The sequence below is a fragment of the Neofelis nebulosa genome, chromosome 3 (genome assembly GCF_028018385.1).
Source record: "Neofelis nebulosa isolate mNeoNeb1 chromosome 3, mNeoNeb1.pri, whole genome shotgun sequence".
Taxonomy (NCBI): domain Eukaryota; kingdom Metazoa; phylum Chordata; class Mammalia; order Carnivora; family Felidae; genus Neofelis; species Neofelis nebulosa.
The window spans coordinates 68,072,328-68,084,865 of NC_080784.1; the positions used below are offsets into that span (position 1 = coordinate 68,072,328).

Here is a 12,538-nt window from a genome sequence, read left to right on the forward strand (position 1 = left end):
TTTACTTTTAAATGAACTTTAACAGAAAATATCATAAATCTTTAAGGTTTATCATTGTTCAGTATAAGATAATCAATATAACTTAGATATACCACCAGAAACAATAACAATTTAAGCATAGCAAGGTTGAAAAATGTAACTTCTATTTAAAACTTATAAGTGTTAAAATCATAAAAGTTGTTAATCAAAGTAATCCTAAAATCTAATAAATAGAATTTTAATAGTTTTCTAGCAAAAAAAATCTTCATTTATTAAGGTAGTCCTGTAAAGTTTATTAAAATGAGAAAGTAGAAAGTGGTGGATAATTGTCTAAGTAGAGATGACTGTCACATTTTTCTGTTGGTCATGAGACAAGAAGGAAATGAAGTGAGTGAAATACCTATATATTCAAGTATTTTATTCTTGCTGACTTTAGTAGCAGTAAACCAAACTTGTTCAATATCAGGATTAGAGACACACAAGATGATTTTTACCTTTTCCCCCCTGTATGGTAAAAGTAAAATTTGTTGTTCCAATTAACTAGATATATTGCTTTTAATTATTTTGTTTTCTACACCATGAGTTACAATTGTTTAGCTGTAATGAAAGAATGACCTAGAGAAAGGAGGAGGGTGGCAAAATTTTAAAGTTTAATTCTAACACGATCGTGACACAAATTGCTGCATAGCCTGACAATTAATGTGTGGACTTGCAATGGCCCTTTCCACCTGCCCATGGTACATTTTCATATGGGATTACCCCTCTGTAGTTTCCTGTTTAACTCTGGTTTTCATCTTTTCAGGTTTGGATTTATCCTTCACAAAGATGAAGCTGCATTACAAAAAATTGATCTTGAAACCATGTCATACATCAAGACAATTAACTTGATGGACTATAAGTGCATTCCTCAGTCATTGGCATATACGCACTTGGGAGGATACTACTTTATTGGCTGCAAACCTGACAGCACTGGGGCAATTCCACCACAGCTTATGGTGGACAGTGTAACCGACTCAGTCATTGGATTCAATAGCGATGTGACGGGCACTCCATATGTCTCTCCAGATGGGCACTATCTTGTCAGCATTAATGATGTGAGAGGTCTTGTAAGGGTCCAGTACATTACCATCCGAGGAGAAATACAGGAGGCTTTTGATATTCACACAAATCTGCACATATCTGATCTGGCATTTCAGCCATCCTTTACTGAAGCTCACCAATACAACATTTATGGTAGTTCAAGCACACAAACTGATGTGCTCTTTGTGGAGCTCTCCTCTGGGAAGGTTAAGATGATAAAGAGTCTTAAGGAACCACTCAAGGCAGAAGAATGGCCTTGGAACCAGAAGAACAGGCAAATCCAGGACAGTGGCTTGTTTGGTCAGTACCTGATGACACCTTCCAAGGACTCTCTCTTTATACTAGATGGACGACTCAATAAGTTAAACTGTGAGATCACTGAAGTTGAGAAAGGAAATACAGTCATTTGGGTTGGAGATGCCTAGAAGCCCTATTAGATAATTATTGAATGAAGAGTTTTCCAGTACATTGCACTTAACCCATTGTTTAAATTTACAGCTTAACTTTTCAAGATCACACCCTAGTCAAACATAAGTTACTTGATAGACCCAAATAAAACAGATTTTTTTCTTTTGCAAAGATGAACACAATTAGTAATATTGGTTGACTGGAAATATTTAACACAACATTTAATAAAAAAACTAGATCAATCACAAGATTCAAATCTATAATTACATTCAAGCCAACAAAGTAGAAATTTAAAGAATTAAAAAATAACTGCAGGGAATTTCAGATGACTTTAAGCATTTCATTTTGGAAGTGGTTTATCTATTATTTTTTCTCTGTCTTTTGGTATGCTTAAACTAGAAATAAAAAGGTATTGTGGAACCTTAAAATTCTTACTTCAAAATATTCTGTCCCATCCACTGTTTATAATCTTTTGTGCCTTGAAGGGAATGTCACAAGAGGAAAAAGTAGGTTGAAAGCTGCATACTGAACACCCTCATAACTACAAATCTTTTGTCATTAAAAGAGAAAAGTTTAACATCTCTTACACCAAATCCTGTCTTCAGCATTGGTTTAAACCTCAACGAAATATCATTTGAAGGCATAAGTTGACCTTAGGTCGTACACCAGTGACAAACTCTATTTAATACTTACTATATGGTCTGCAGCATGCTATGGAAAATGAGGAGGAAAGGAGGAAAAATAATTATGAAAAAATGTTTGCAATGTATTCTCTATTCATTTTGCTTTTAATCATTGGAGTGCATTGTATTTTTAATGCAAGTTTGTCTGGGATGTCAACTGCTTACAAATGTTTATTATTAGCAGAATCGATTCCTTTCTTTTCATGTAGTCCAGAATTGAATCAGCAGGAACTTTCAGTTTTAAAAAAGTAGTACCATTTGTATCTGCTTAGAGTAAACCTCATATGGGGAAATTAACACCAAGAACTGATGAATATTAGCGGGTTAGGAGAATTAGTAGAAGAAATTGGAAATAAGGGGATAGCTCCACAGTGGTGAGTAAAGACATACTTCACTATTGCCTTGGCAATTTAAATATAACTCATCAAAGAACTTCATTCCTTAAGAACTTTCCTAAATGACTTCTGCTCAACTCCTACATAATCCTTAAATGACCCCCTCATTAACTCTGTGCTATGGTTTGAAACCTAACTAATCCTCTTATTTGAGAAACTGTATAGAAGTAAAAATTATTGCTTCTTTTTTTTTAAGGGCAAATAAAAGGCCAGTGGACGTGGATTAAAACTAGAAAGTTGGTTTACTGAAATAAGCAGATAATTATCTAGGCTTAAAGTAATAGCTTACATGTTTGGAGAATCTTTTTACTTATTTTTTTTTAATTGTTGCTAAAAATGCTAATGGGCTGTTGAAATGACCTCCGTTTACTGAAGGTAATCCAATAAGGTCTTTTTTAAATACAAATTTTACTCAAGTTTAAATTGTATAAAACTGCTTAGAAACCTGAAATTTTATAGTGTGTAATATCTTATGTATATATAGCATCCTGAGCTGTGTGATACAGTAGATTTCTTCTTAGCTTAAGGAAACATTATGGGAGGTAGATTTAATAAACAACAGAGATCAGCTTATGTTTCTACTTACCTGCTTTCCTTTTTAGCGATTTTCTCCCTTGTGAACATGAACCATATAAAGTGTCTAATGATTTAATGTAAGTCTGTCTCATACATCCTTCTTCAGTAGCTTACACCATGTGGATGCTCTGTCTGTAGACATTGCTTGATAAAAGGAGAATAAACCTCTTAAATTTTAACGCTTGAGTTCAGTCAATGTTTTAATGCGCATAACAGTGTTTTGTTTTGTTTTTCCTCCACGTGCTCATAGTCTGGTACTCTGCATTATTTTGAAAATTGATGGGATGAGGTAGAGGGCAAGTAAAGTGAGAACAATCAAAAAAAGGTAATTTAGTTTATCTTTTTATAGAAAATGTAAGTTGTATTGCAAATAATGATGTCAGTGATAATGTGGGTATGTGTAAACACTGAAAGTTTAGAAAAACCAAGGTAAAATTATGAGATAACTGCACTAAACAAACAAACAAACACAACTCTATCAAATAGCATATTTCTACTAAACAGAGTAAAAAGTGAAGTGATAGCAGTGAAGGGCCCTGGAATGAGAAAAGGTGTGAAACAAAGAATGGGAATACGATATGGGAGGTCCTTGACTGAAACTGAAGAAGTAAATGTTTTATGTAAAGAAGGTGATATTTGAGAAGGTAAGAAAAGTAGGTTATGATCAGATTTGGGAGGGTGGGAGAGGAAGAAGAAACCAATGTAAAGAGTTTGGACTTAATCCAGACAATAGGGACTCAATAGTTTTTGAAAACAGAAATAGCAGTGAAAACAGCACTTTTAGAATTTAATATTATTATTTTTTAATGTTGTAAATTTATTTATTTTGAGAGAGACAGAGAGAGTGAGCGGGGGAGGGGCAGAGAGAGAGAGAGAAACCCAAGCAGACTCCACACATCAGTGCAGAGCCTGAGGTAGGGGCTCCAACTCATGAACCATGTGAGATCATGACCTGAGCCGAAACCGGGAGTCAGATGCTTAAATGAATGAACCACCCAGGTGCCTCTAGAATTTATTATTTTTTAATGGAATGAAGAGTTGACTGAAGAAAAGGGAAATTAGAGGAAGAGGTATCAGTTGAGAGGCTGCTGCAATAAGGTGAGTTTATAGTTTTTAATATAAGAGAATTAATTTGAAAGTATATATTTTGAAACAAGGTGTATTAAGGAACCAGACATGAAATGCCAACTGAATAAATATGAGTCATAAAAAGAGGCAAACATGACCGGTTTCAAATACGACATCATTGATAGAAATTGGAAAGCCATGAGGGAGAAACAGATTTGGGTCAGAAAATAAGAAACTAGATAAAAGGCAAATTAACTGAAAATATTGGACAATGGAATATATTCCCAGAGAAGTGTCAGCATGTATGGCAAACCAACTTCCATTTAATTATATCTACGTAAAGTTGAAGCATTTTTTAAAAAATGCAATTTAGAACCTTATTGCCTTTCAGATTCCCACTCAAAAATTCCTCACAGGGTTTTCTTTTGAGAAATAAGTTAATTTGACTGGATTTTACATTCAGTAGTAAAAGATTTTACAGGATGAAACAATATGTTTAATCATATATAACAATTTATCATATTATATAAATTTTCAAGTGAGAAAAATATTAAGGATAAATACTATCATGGAAATCAATACAAGATGAAAATGGACAACCCACCATTACAGCCTTAAAAGGTCATCAGGGGCTACTTCTAATGCCACTTGTTCATATATCTACCATTTATCTGTTCCTGTATGAATGGAAAAAAAAAAGAACTACAGCAGCACCTTATCAAAGCCGATTTTCACTATCCTTCCGAAAACACTCAAATATCATTTACCTCTTCTGGGAAACTTCATACATAGCAATGTATTCTGAAAGTTATTCTATGGAAGTTCTTGTCTGCAGTCTTAAGTCTTGGTAAGTTTTCCTATTTCCCAGGAGATTAAGTCTTAAGCAGAGCATACAAGAATATTTTTGTTTATTTGTCTGTTTGTATTTAATAAATTATATAGTCCTATTGGTAATTGGAAAAGCACTTAGCTTTTCAGTAATATTCATCAGCAAAATGTAGCTGTCTCTGTGGTATTTAATGGGTACATCACAGCTATTTTACAGTAATTTTCAGCTACACTTGGTGACTTAGAAAAGTTTTAATTGTTCTTTTATACTAGAGCTGAGAAATGATAGACTTCTCAATGTTTTCAGATTCATGTTTACATACATAATTAAATTTTGTAAATAGTATAATTTGGATGAAACTGACACTAAAATACCAAACATGATTCTGTTTTAATGTTTGATAAATGTATTGAAGACACATTTCAACACTTTTAAAAGAATCAAAATTGCCTTAGTGTCAAAAGAATAGACTGTTACTTGAATTCAAAAAAAAGTCTGTTATTACTGTGTGTAATTATTTTCACACTTCTATGAAAAATTACAATGTTCTTTTATACCTGGATCTGCATATTTGTTCAGTGTTACACATTACAAGAGGACAGTCTCATGATAATCAAGATAGGGACTCAACATACATGAAATATATAGCTATTAGAAGCAAATAATCATTTATTACCATACTGTGCCTCAGCTTACCCACCTACTTTCAAACCAGTTTTGCTCTTAATTCAAATTATGCACTGTGGCAAGAGTAGCAAGCATTCAACATTTGAGTTTATGAATAAAATATAATCCATGACTTTGTCTAGATCAATAAACATCCTTTTGATACATTAATTGTTCTTTAGGGAAATAATTATAATAAATTGGGAAAAAGTAAATATATAGATTAGATTAAAGATATTATATTAACACATAGCATGTTGATTTTGCATAATTTAAAAATTTGATTGTTGACAGAAATATGATTCCATTTTGTCAATTTTGGTGCAACTGCACCATATGCCATGCAGTTTTAGATACTGCAGCAATTAGACAACTCACTGTGTGTGTGTGTGTGTGTTTGTGTGTGCGTGTGTGTGTTAATTAGGGCATATGCAAAAATTGAAGCATATCTGGAAATATTGGATAATTAAATTTTAATATTCAAACATATCCCATTAGTATTTTAGAATGTCTATTAAATCTAGAATGACAAGATTGATTGTCAAAGTATTTCAAAGTATAAGCTAAAGGCACCTGAGTGGCTCAGTTGGTTAAGTGTCCAACTCTTGATTTTGGTTCAGGTCATGATCACAAGGTTCGTGGGTTTGAGTTCCGCATCAGGCTCTGCACTGACAACATGGAGACTGCTTGGGATTCCCTGTCCTTCCCTCTCTGTCCCTCCCTCTCTCTCTCTCTTTCCCTTTCTCAAAATAAATAAATAAACTTTAAAAATGAATGAGTAAATAAATAAATAAATAAATAATGAAAGTATAAGTAAGCTACATAGAAGTAAAGAATATCATAGAAACCAAATAGTAATGGGTCTTAATTCTGAAGATTCTATTAGATCAAGGAAATTAAGTGTATATATGATCTGAATAATGTAATATTAAGATTTAACAAATGACTATGTGTGTGTATATACACACACACTTATACACATCACTCCCTTGATTTTTTCAAAATTACTAGTACATTTTAAAATCAATTACAAACACAAATTTAATAAAGAACATAATATATTTCATTCTTTTTTATGGCTCAAGCATTTTCCATTGTGTATGTATATTATATGCATATATATATATATATATATATATATATATATATATCACTTCTTCTTGGTCCATTCATTAGTCAATGGTCACCTGGGCTGTTTCCATAATTTGATTTTGTAGATAATGTTGCTATAAATATCAGGGTGCATGTATACCTTTGAATTAATATTTTTGTATTCTTTGGATAAATACCTAGTAGTGTGATTGCTGAATCATAGGGTAGTTTTATTTTTAACTTTTTGAGGAACCTCAAAAACCTCTGTTTTCCAGGGTGGTTGCACCAGTTTGCATTCCCACGAACAGTGCAAGAGAGTTCCCCTTTCTCCACATCCTCACCTACACCTGTTGTTTCTTGTGTTGTTAGGAGCCATTCAGACAGGTGTGAGGTGATATCTCATTGTAGTTTTGATTTGTATTTCTCTGATGAATATCTTTTCATGTGTCTGTTTGGCCATCTGTATGTCTTTTTGGAAATGCATCTATTCATGTCTTCTGCCCATTTTTTCAATTGGATAAGCTAGAGAATATTCCATTAAGTGAAATAAGTCAGTCAGAGAAATACAAATACCATATGATGCCACTCATATGTGGAATTTAAGAAATAAAGCAAATGAACATAAGGGGGGAAATAAGAGAGAGAGAGAGGCAAACCAAGAAACATACTCTTAACTATAGAGAACAAACTGACTGTTACCAGAGGGGAAGGGAGGGTGGTTAAATAGGTGACGGGGATTAAGGAAGGCACTTGCTGTAATGAGCACTGGGTGTTATATGGAAGTGTTGATTCCCTATATTGTACACTTGAAACTAATATTACAGTATGTTAACTATACTGTATGTTCACTAACTGAAATTTAAATACAGACTTTAAAACAAAAGAAAAAAAAAGAAAGAAGATGATATAGAAAACATTCTCAATTCATTTGAAACAAACTAAGAAATAACCATTTTTCAATCACTTAAGAAATAAATATGTAAATTAATAAGCAAAAATATACACAAGTATTTATAAACAACACTTTAAAGAAAAATTAAATTCAGATATGCCCAATCTAGATTCTTTATATAATAATAAAAATGGAAACAATATAATTAAACAATACTGTGAAGATTCTGACATTACTGAGAAAGTAGAGATCTGCAAAGAAAGTTACTGCCACTCTAGTAAAAAGAAAAAGCTGAAAAATCAACAAAATTATAATTTCACCTGAACATATCATACATTTGGATTTGCAAGTTCCCCAAGTAGCCCTTGGCATGGCACAAGAAAGAGGTGGCCTCCATAAGAGCAGGTGTCAAGATATCTGCTAAAATTTTGACAAATTCTTAAAGGCTATGGGTCGGTTAGCTTATCAGTTAGGAACAGCTGCAGGAATGGAGAGGGGGTGGTTCAGGCACATGAAGAGTTCATATTCACTTTCAATATTGTTTCACAGGCCTCTACCATGTGCAGGCAAAGGATCAGAGAACAGGCAGGAGATCAAAGAGAGCTGCCCAGGCAGCATGGTGTGTAAGTGGTGTCCAGTTGTGGGGAGACAGACATTTCCCCCCTGCCTTGACTCCTCTGCCTTGGAAACCAAAACATTAAGGAGCTAAGATATGGGCAGTCATCTGTCTCACCCATGAGGGGCAGGTTAGGATCTATATTTCTAGCAGCTGAAAATAATATCTTTTATGATTTTTTTTAAATTTTTTTCTACATTTATTTATTTTTGAGAAACAGAGAGAGACAGCATGAACAGGAGAGGGGCAGAGAGAGACAGAGACACAGAATCAGAATCAGAAGCAGGCTCCAGGCTCCAGGCTCCAGGCTCTGAGCTGTCAGCACAGAGCCCGACGTGGGGCTCGAACCCACGAACCGTGAGATCATGACCTGAGCCGAAGTCAGACACTTAATCGACTGAGCCACCCAGGCGCCCCAAAAATAGTATCTGTTAGATAGCATACTACAGCAACTCTAGATCTTCTCTCTCCTCTCCTTGTTTCTTCATTTACTTGATTACTGATTTAACTGGACAATTGAAATAAAATACAGAAACCCCACAATGTGAAGACTCTGATGTTACTCCTCAGAGAACATATTATGTGGCATATGCACATTAACTCTAGGATGACATTGTTTTAGTCGGTTTGCTTATACTATTTCTTTACTTGATCTCTCTATTTTGGCATTATACCCAGCTGTTGAACTCCACTAATTGCTTTATCCATTCATCAGTCAATGGACACGGGCTGTTTCCATAATTTGACTTTTTAGATAATGTTGCTATAAATATAATGGTGCATGTATACTTTTGAATTCACATTTTGTATCACTAATTGCTGGCAGAATTTATTATTGTTTTCAACAATGTCCTGGGAACCAAATTGCTCCAGTCTGCCCAATTAAATCTAGACTCCTACGCAGGGATAATTTTGAGGCATCTGATCATGCCCTAGCACTTTCTCCCAAAATTATTTCAACATAGCTCTCCTTTACTGTTTCCTTTCCTGGTTATCTCTGGAAAATTAGCTGACTTATGATTTAATATATTACCCAGGTAGAGTAATCAGCTTCTTAAATTTTGCATAATTTTCATTTTTTAAGTTTATTTATTTTGAAAAAGACAGAGAGCATGTGATCAGGGGAGGGGGAGAGAAAAACAGAAAGAGAGAATCCCAAGCAGGCTCTGCAGGGTCAGTGCAGAGCCCAACATGGGGCTCTAACCCGAAAACTGTGAGATCATGACCTGAGATGAAACCAAGAGTCGGACACTTAACCGACTGAGCCACAGAAGTATCCCCACCTTCTTCTTAATTACCACAAAAATCTGTAATGTTTTGAAGAGCCCTTAGGTTTGAATTCCTTCACACTCTTTTGCGAGTCAGATTTTGATGACTATAGGGTCTATACTCTGCTTTTGAGTATGTGAATGTGTGTGTGTGTGTGTGTGTGTGTGTGTGTGTGTGTGATCTGCCTCTCCCTCTTTCCTGTGACCTGCAAAATATCTGAACCACAGCTTTGGAGCTGGTGTTGGAAATAGTTGCTCCCTACTCTTGGACTGATACTCCAGTTTTATGAGCAAAGCAGTGGGTGGGAGGTGGTAGCTTCTGTTCCTCTAAGCTTTCTTCTCTGATCCTGGAACTGTCTTAAAATTATCTGCAGGGAACATCATGATGTAACATCCCATTAGCTCTCTAATCACCTGATCATGCCCTAGCACTTTCTCCCACAATCATTCAACTGTAGTCATATAGCTGTCTTTCTTTTCTTTTGAAAAACTACTCTTGACTTGGGTCTTTACATGTTGTTTTTTTCCACTTATAATGCACATTCCCCAGATATTCTCATGAATTCTTTCTTTACTTTCTTCAGATGTCTGTTTACTAGTGAGATTTCTTGACTATCCTATTTAAAATTTGAAGTCATCTTCCAAAATATGCCCATCTACCTTTGCTGTTATTCATTTCCATAAATTTATCAACATCTAACATACTATATTATTTATTGTGTATTTGTTTATTACCTGCATAACCCCAGCCAACACATTCACATAATGCAACCAAATAAGAGCAGGTACTTTTGTCTGTCTTGTTTATATCATATCCAGAAAAAGGCTTAGAATGTGGTAGGTCCATATTAGGCAGTCAATAAATGTATGTGAGACAACTGAATTGTTATTTTAATTGGACTCAAACTATTTTTGATCTCTATAGAATATATATTTAACTTTTGATAATCTCAAATCATTATCGTAAAAATGTATTCCTTGAATGTTATTAAACTGTGCTAATTAACTGTGGAAACATTCAGGCAGGAGTTTTCTATTTAATATTCTATAATTCTCTAAAGTATTAGAACTAATAGACATATAATGAACATTTGAATAGATGATGTCTTTTTTAAACATTTGTCATCTCAAATGTAATTGCTTATGTAAACATGATATTTGTTATGCTAAAGATTAATCCCTTCCATGTATTATTAAACTCTAAATTAATATATATCATGTTTTAGTTATTTCTAGAGGCAGATTGTCCTGTATATATTAGCCGTGCCACAAAAAAGCATGCTTACATAAAATAAATAAAGAATGTTGCATCTTGGTATCCTAAAGAAATATCAGTATATTGGGGGATGATAATTGTATTTCTGTTTCAAGATTACTTACGGAATCAAAAGTATTCCACTCCTTACTGGAGGCAGCTACAATTTTATTTAAACTTTATTGTTTGATGAATTTATACTTTCCCAACACTCAACCTGAGATAACTTGCCTCTGATTTCTCTTACTCATGTACGTGCATAAAACTTTTCACTGTTATCCAACTATGTTCAATATCTCCTTCCATTATTAGCTCAGTGTTTATTTTTGCTAATACTATTAGTTATGATTATTTGAACCAAGTAGTGCTATCCAGAAACAGCATGCTGATTAAAGAAAATTATAGTTAAAAAATAAGTAAATGGAAAAAAGTAAAGGTACACATTATACTTGAAATACTAAACTATGTTATTTATAAATTGTATTTTTGAAGTCTCTCAGAATATTACTAGGATCAATTTTTGCTTTTTAAAAATCTGAGAAGAGAGACAAAATTAAGGAGAAGTTTATACAAGGAAAATAAATAAGTAGTCCCAATATTTATCTAAAATATTTATCATTTTTAAACCCTCCTAGATTTTTTTTCTATAAAACCCATTATTATTATGTATTCTCTTAACTTGTAAAACCAAGTAAAAATAAATTTAACAGTCTAAGCCTAGGAGAAATGTACATAACCCACAGGATTGTGGGAGAAGTGATATTATGGAAGGTGCATAGAATTCATATATTAAGTAAGGTATGAGGGAGAGTCAGCTATAGACCTAAGGTAAGCAAATTTAAAGCTCATAAATTATTAATATTATAAAAGCTTTAAAATAGCATTATTGGCAATAGTATAAGGTATTAATTTGATTCATAAAAGGTCCAGGTTGCAGTATACAATGTCCTGCCACATTGTATTAAGCCTATAGTCTCAGTTATATTGGAAAAGCCCCAAATAAATCCTCCTTCCTCCTGGGCTTTGGAGCATATCCATATTATATTTTTCAGAAAAAAAATGAAGTTAAAAGTAGCTTCTTGTTTACTACTGGCTGAGACTAAACACTTGACCATGTTGGACAAAGTTACTGTATGACTTAAATTATGCATTATGGAATGAATATTACTTAACATGTTGAGCCAAAAAACTGAATGTCCATGACAATCCACTCATAGGGCAGAAAGAAAATCTACCCCAGTCTAGAAAACTTGGAAACACTGGCTTTGCTTGACTTTGCCCCAACTTACTTACAAGTTGGAGTTTCAGGAGAAGAGAGAGAATTCAAAAAGACCAAAGAGTACAATACCAGCCTAGTGTCACACAGAGGAAATTGAATCATTTTTCCCACTCCCAATGTCAGATCAGAAACCAGATATTTTTCACAGGAGAAGAGGCACACCATAAGAATAAATAGCTCTAAAATTTCCTTCGAAATAACTGATGTTATTTGAAACAGAATGTGAAGAATTAAGGTTAGAGACCACTTTTACAAACAATAAAGATCTGGATTATAAGCAACTAAGTGGAGGTTGGTAGCTCCACTTACAGTTTACAAGATAAATTGTATGCCAACAAGTTTATGAGGAAGAATTAGAATTTACTCAATAAATTAAAACAAAACTACCACATGACCCAGAAAATCCACTTATGGGTATTTATCAAAGAAAATAAAATCACCATCTCAAAGAC

At 33.7% G+C, this 12,538-nt stretch overlaps 1 protein-coding gene across 3 annotated transcripts in view; it reads left to right on the forward strand.

Annotated features, from left to right (window-relative positions):
- The window catches only part of FSTL5 (follistatin like 5), a 789,672-nt gene extending 786,372 nt beyond the window's left edge, over positions 1-3,300 (forward strand). For all 3 annotated transcript variants that reach the window (XM_058720999.1, XM_058721001.1, XM_058721000.1), the window contains exon 16: positions 782-3,300. In XM_058720999.1, the coding sequence (XP_058576982.1) occupies positions 782-1,484 (703 nt within the window). In that variant the 3' untranslated portion in view covers positions 1,485-3,300. The remainder of the gene's footprint in view (positions 1-781) is intronic.
- Positions 3,301-12,538: the final 9,238 nt, after the last annotated feature.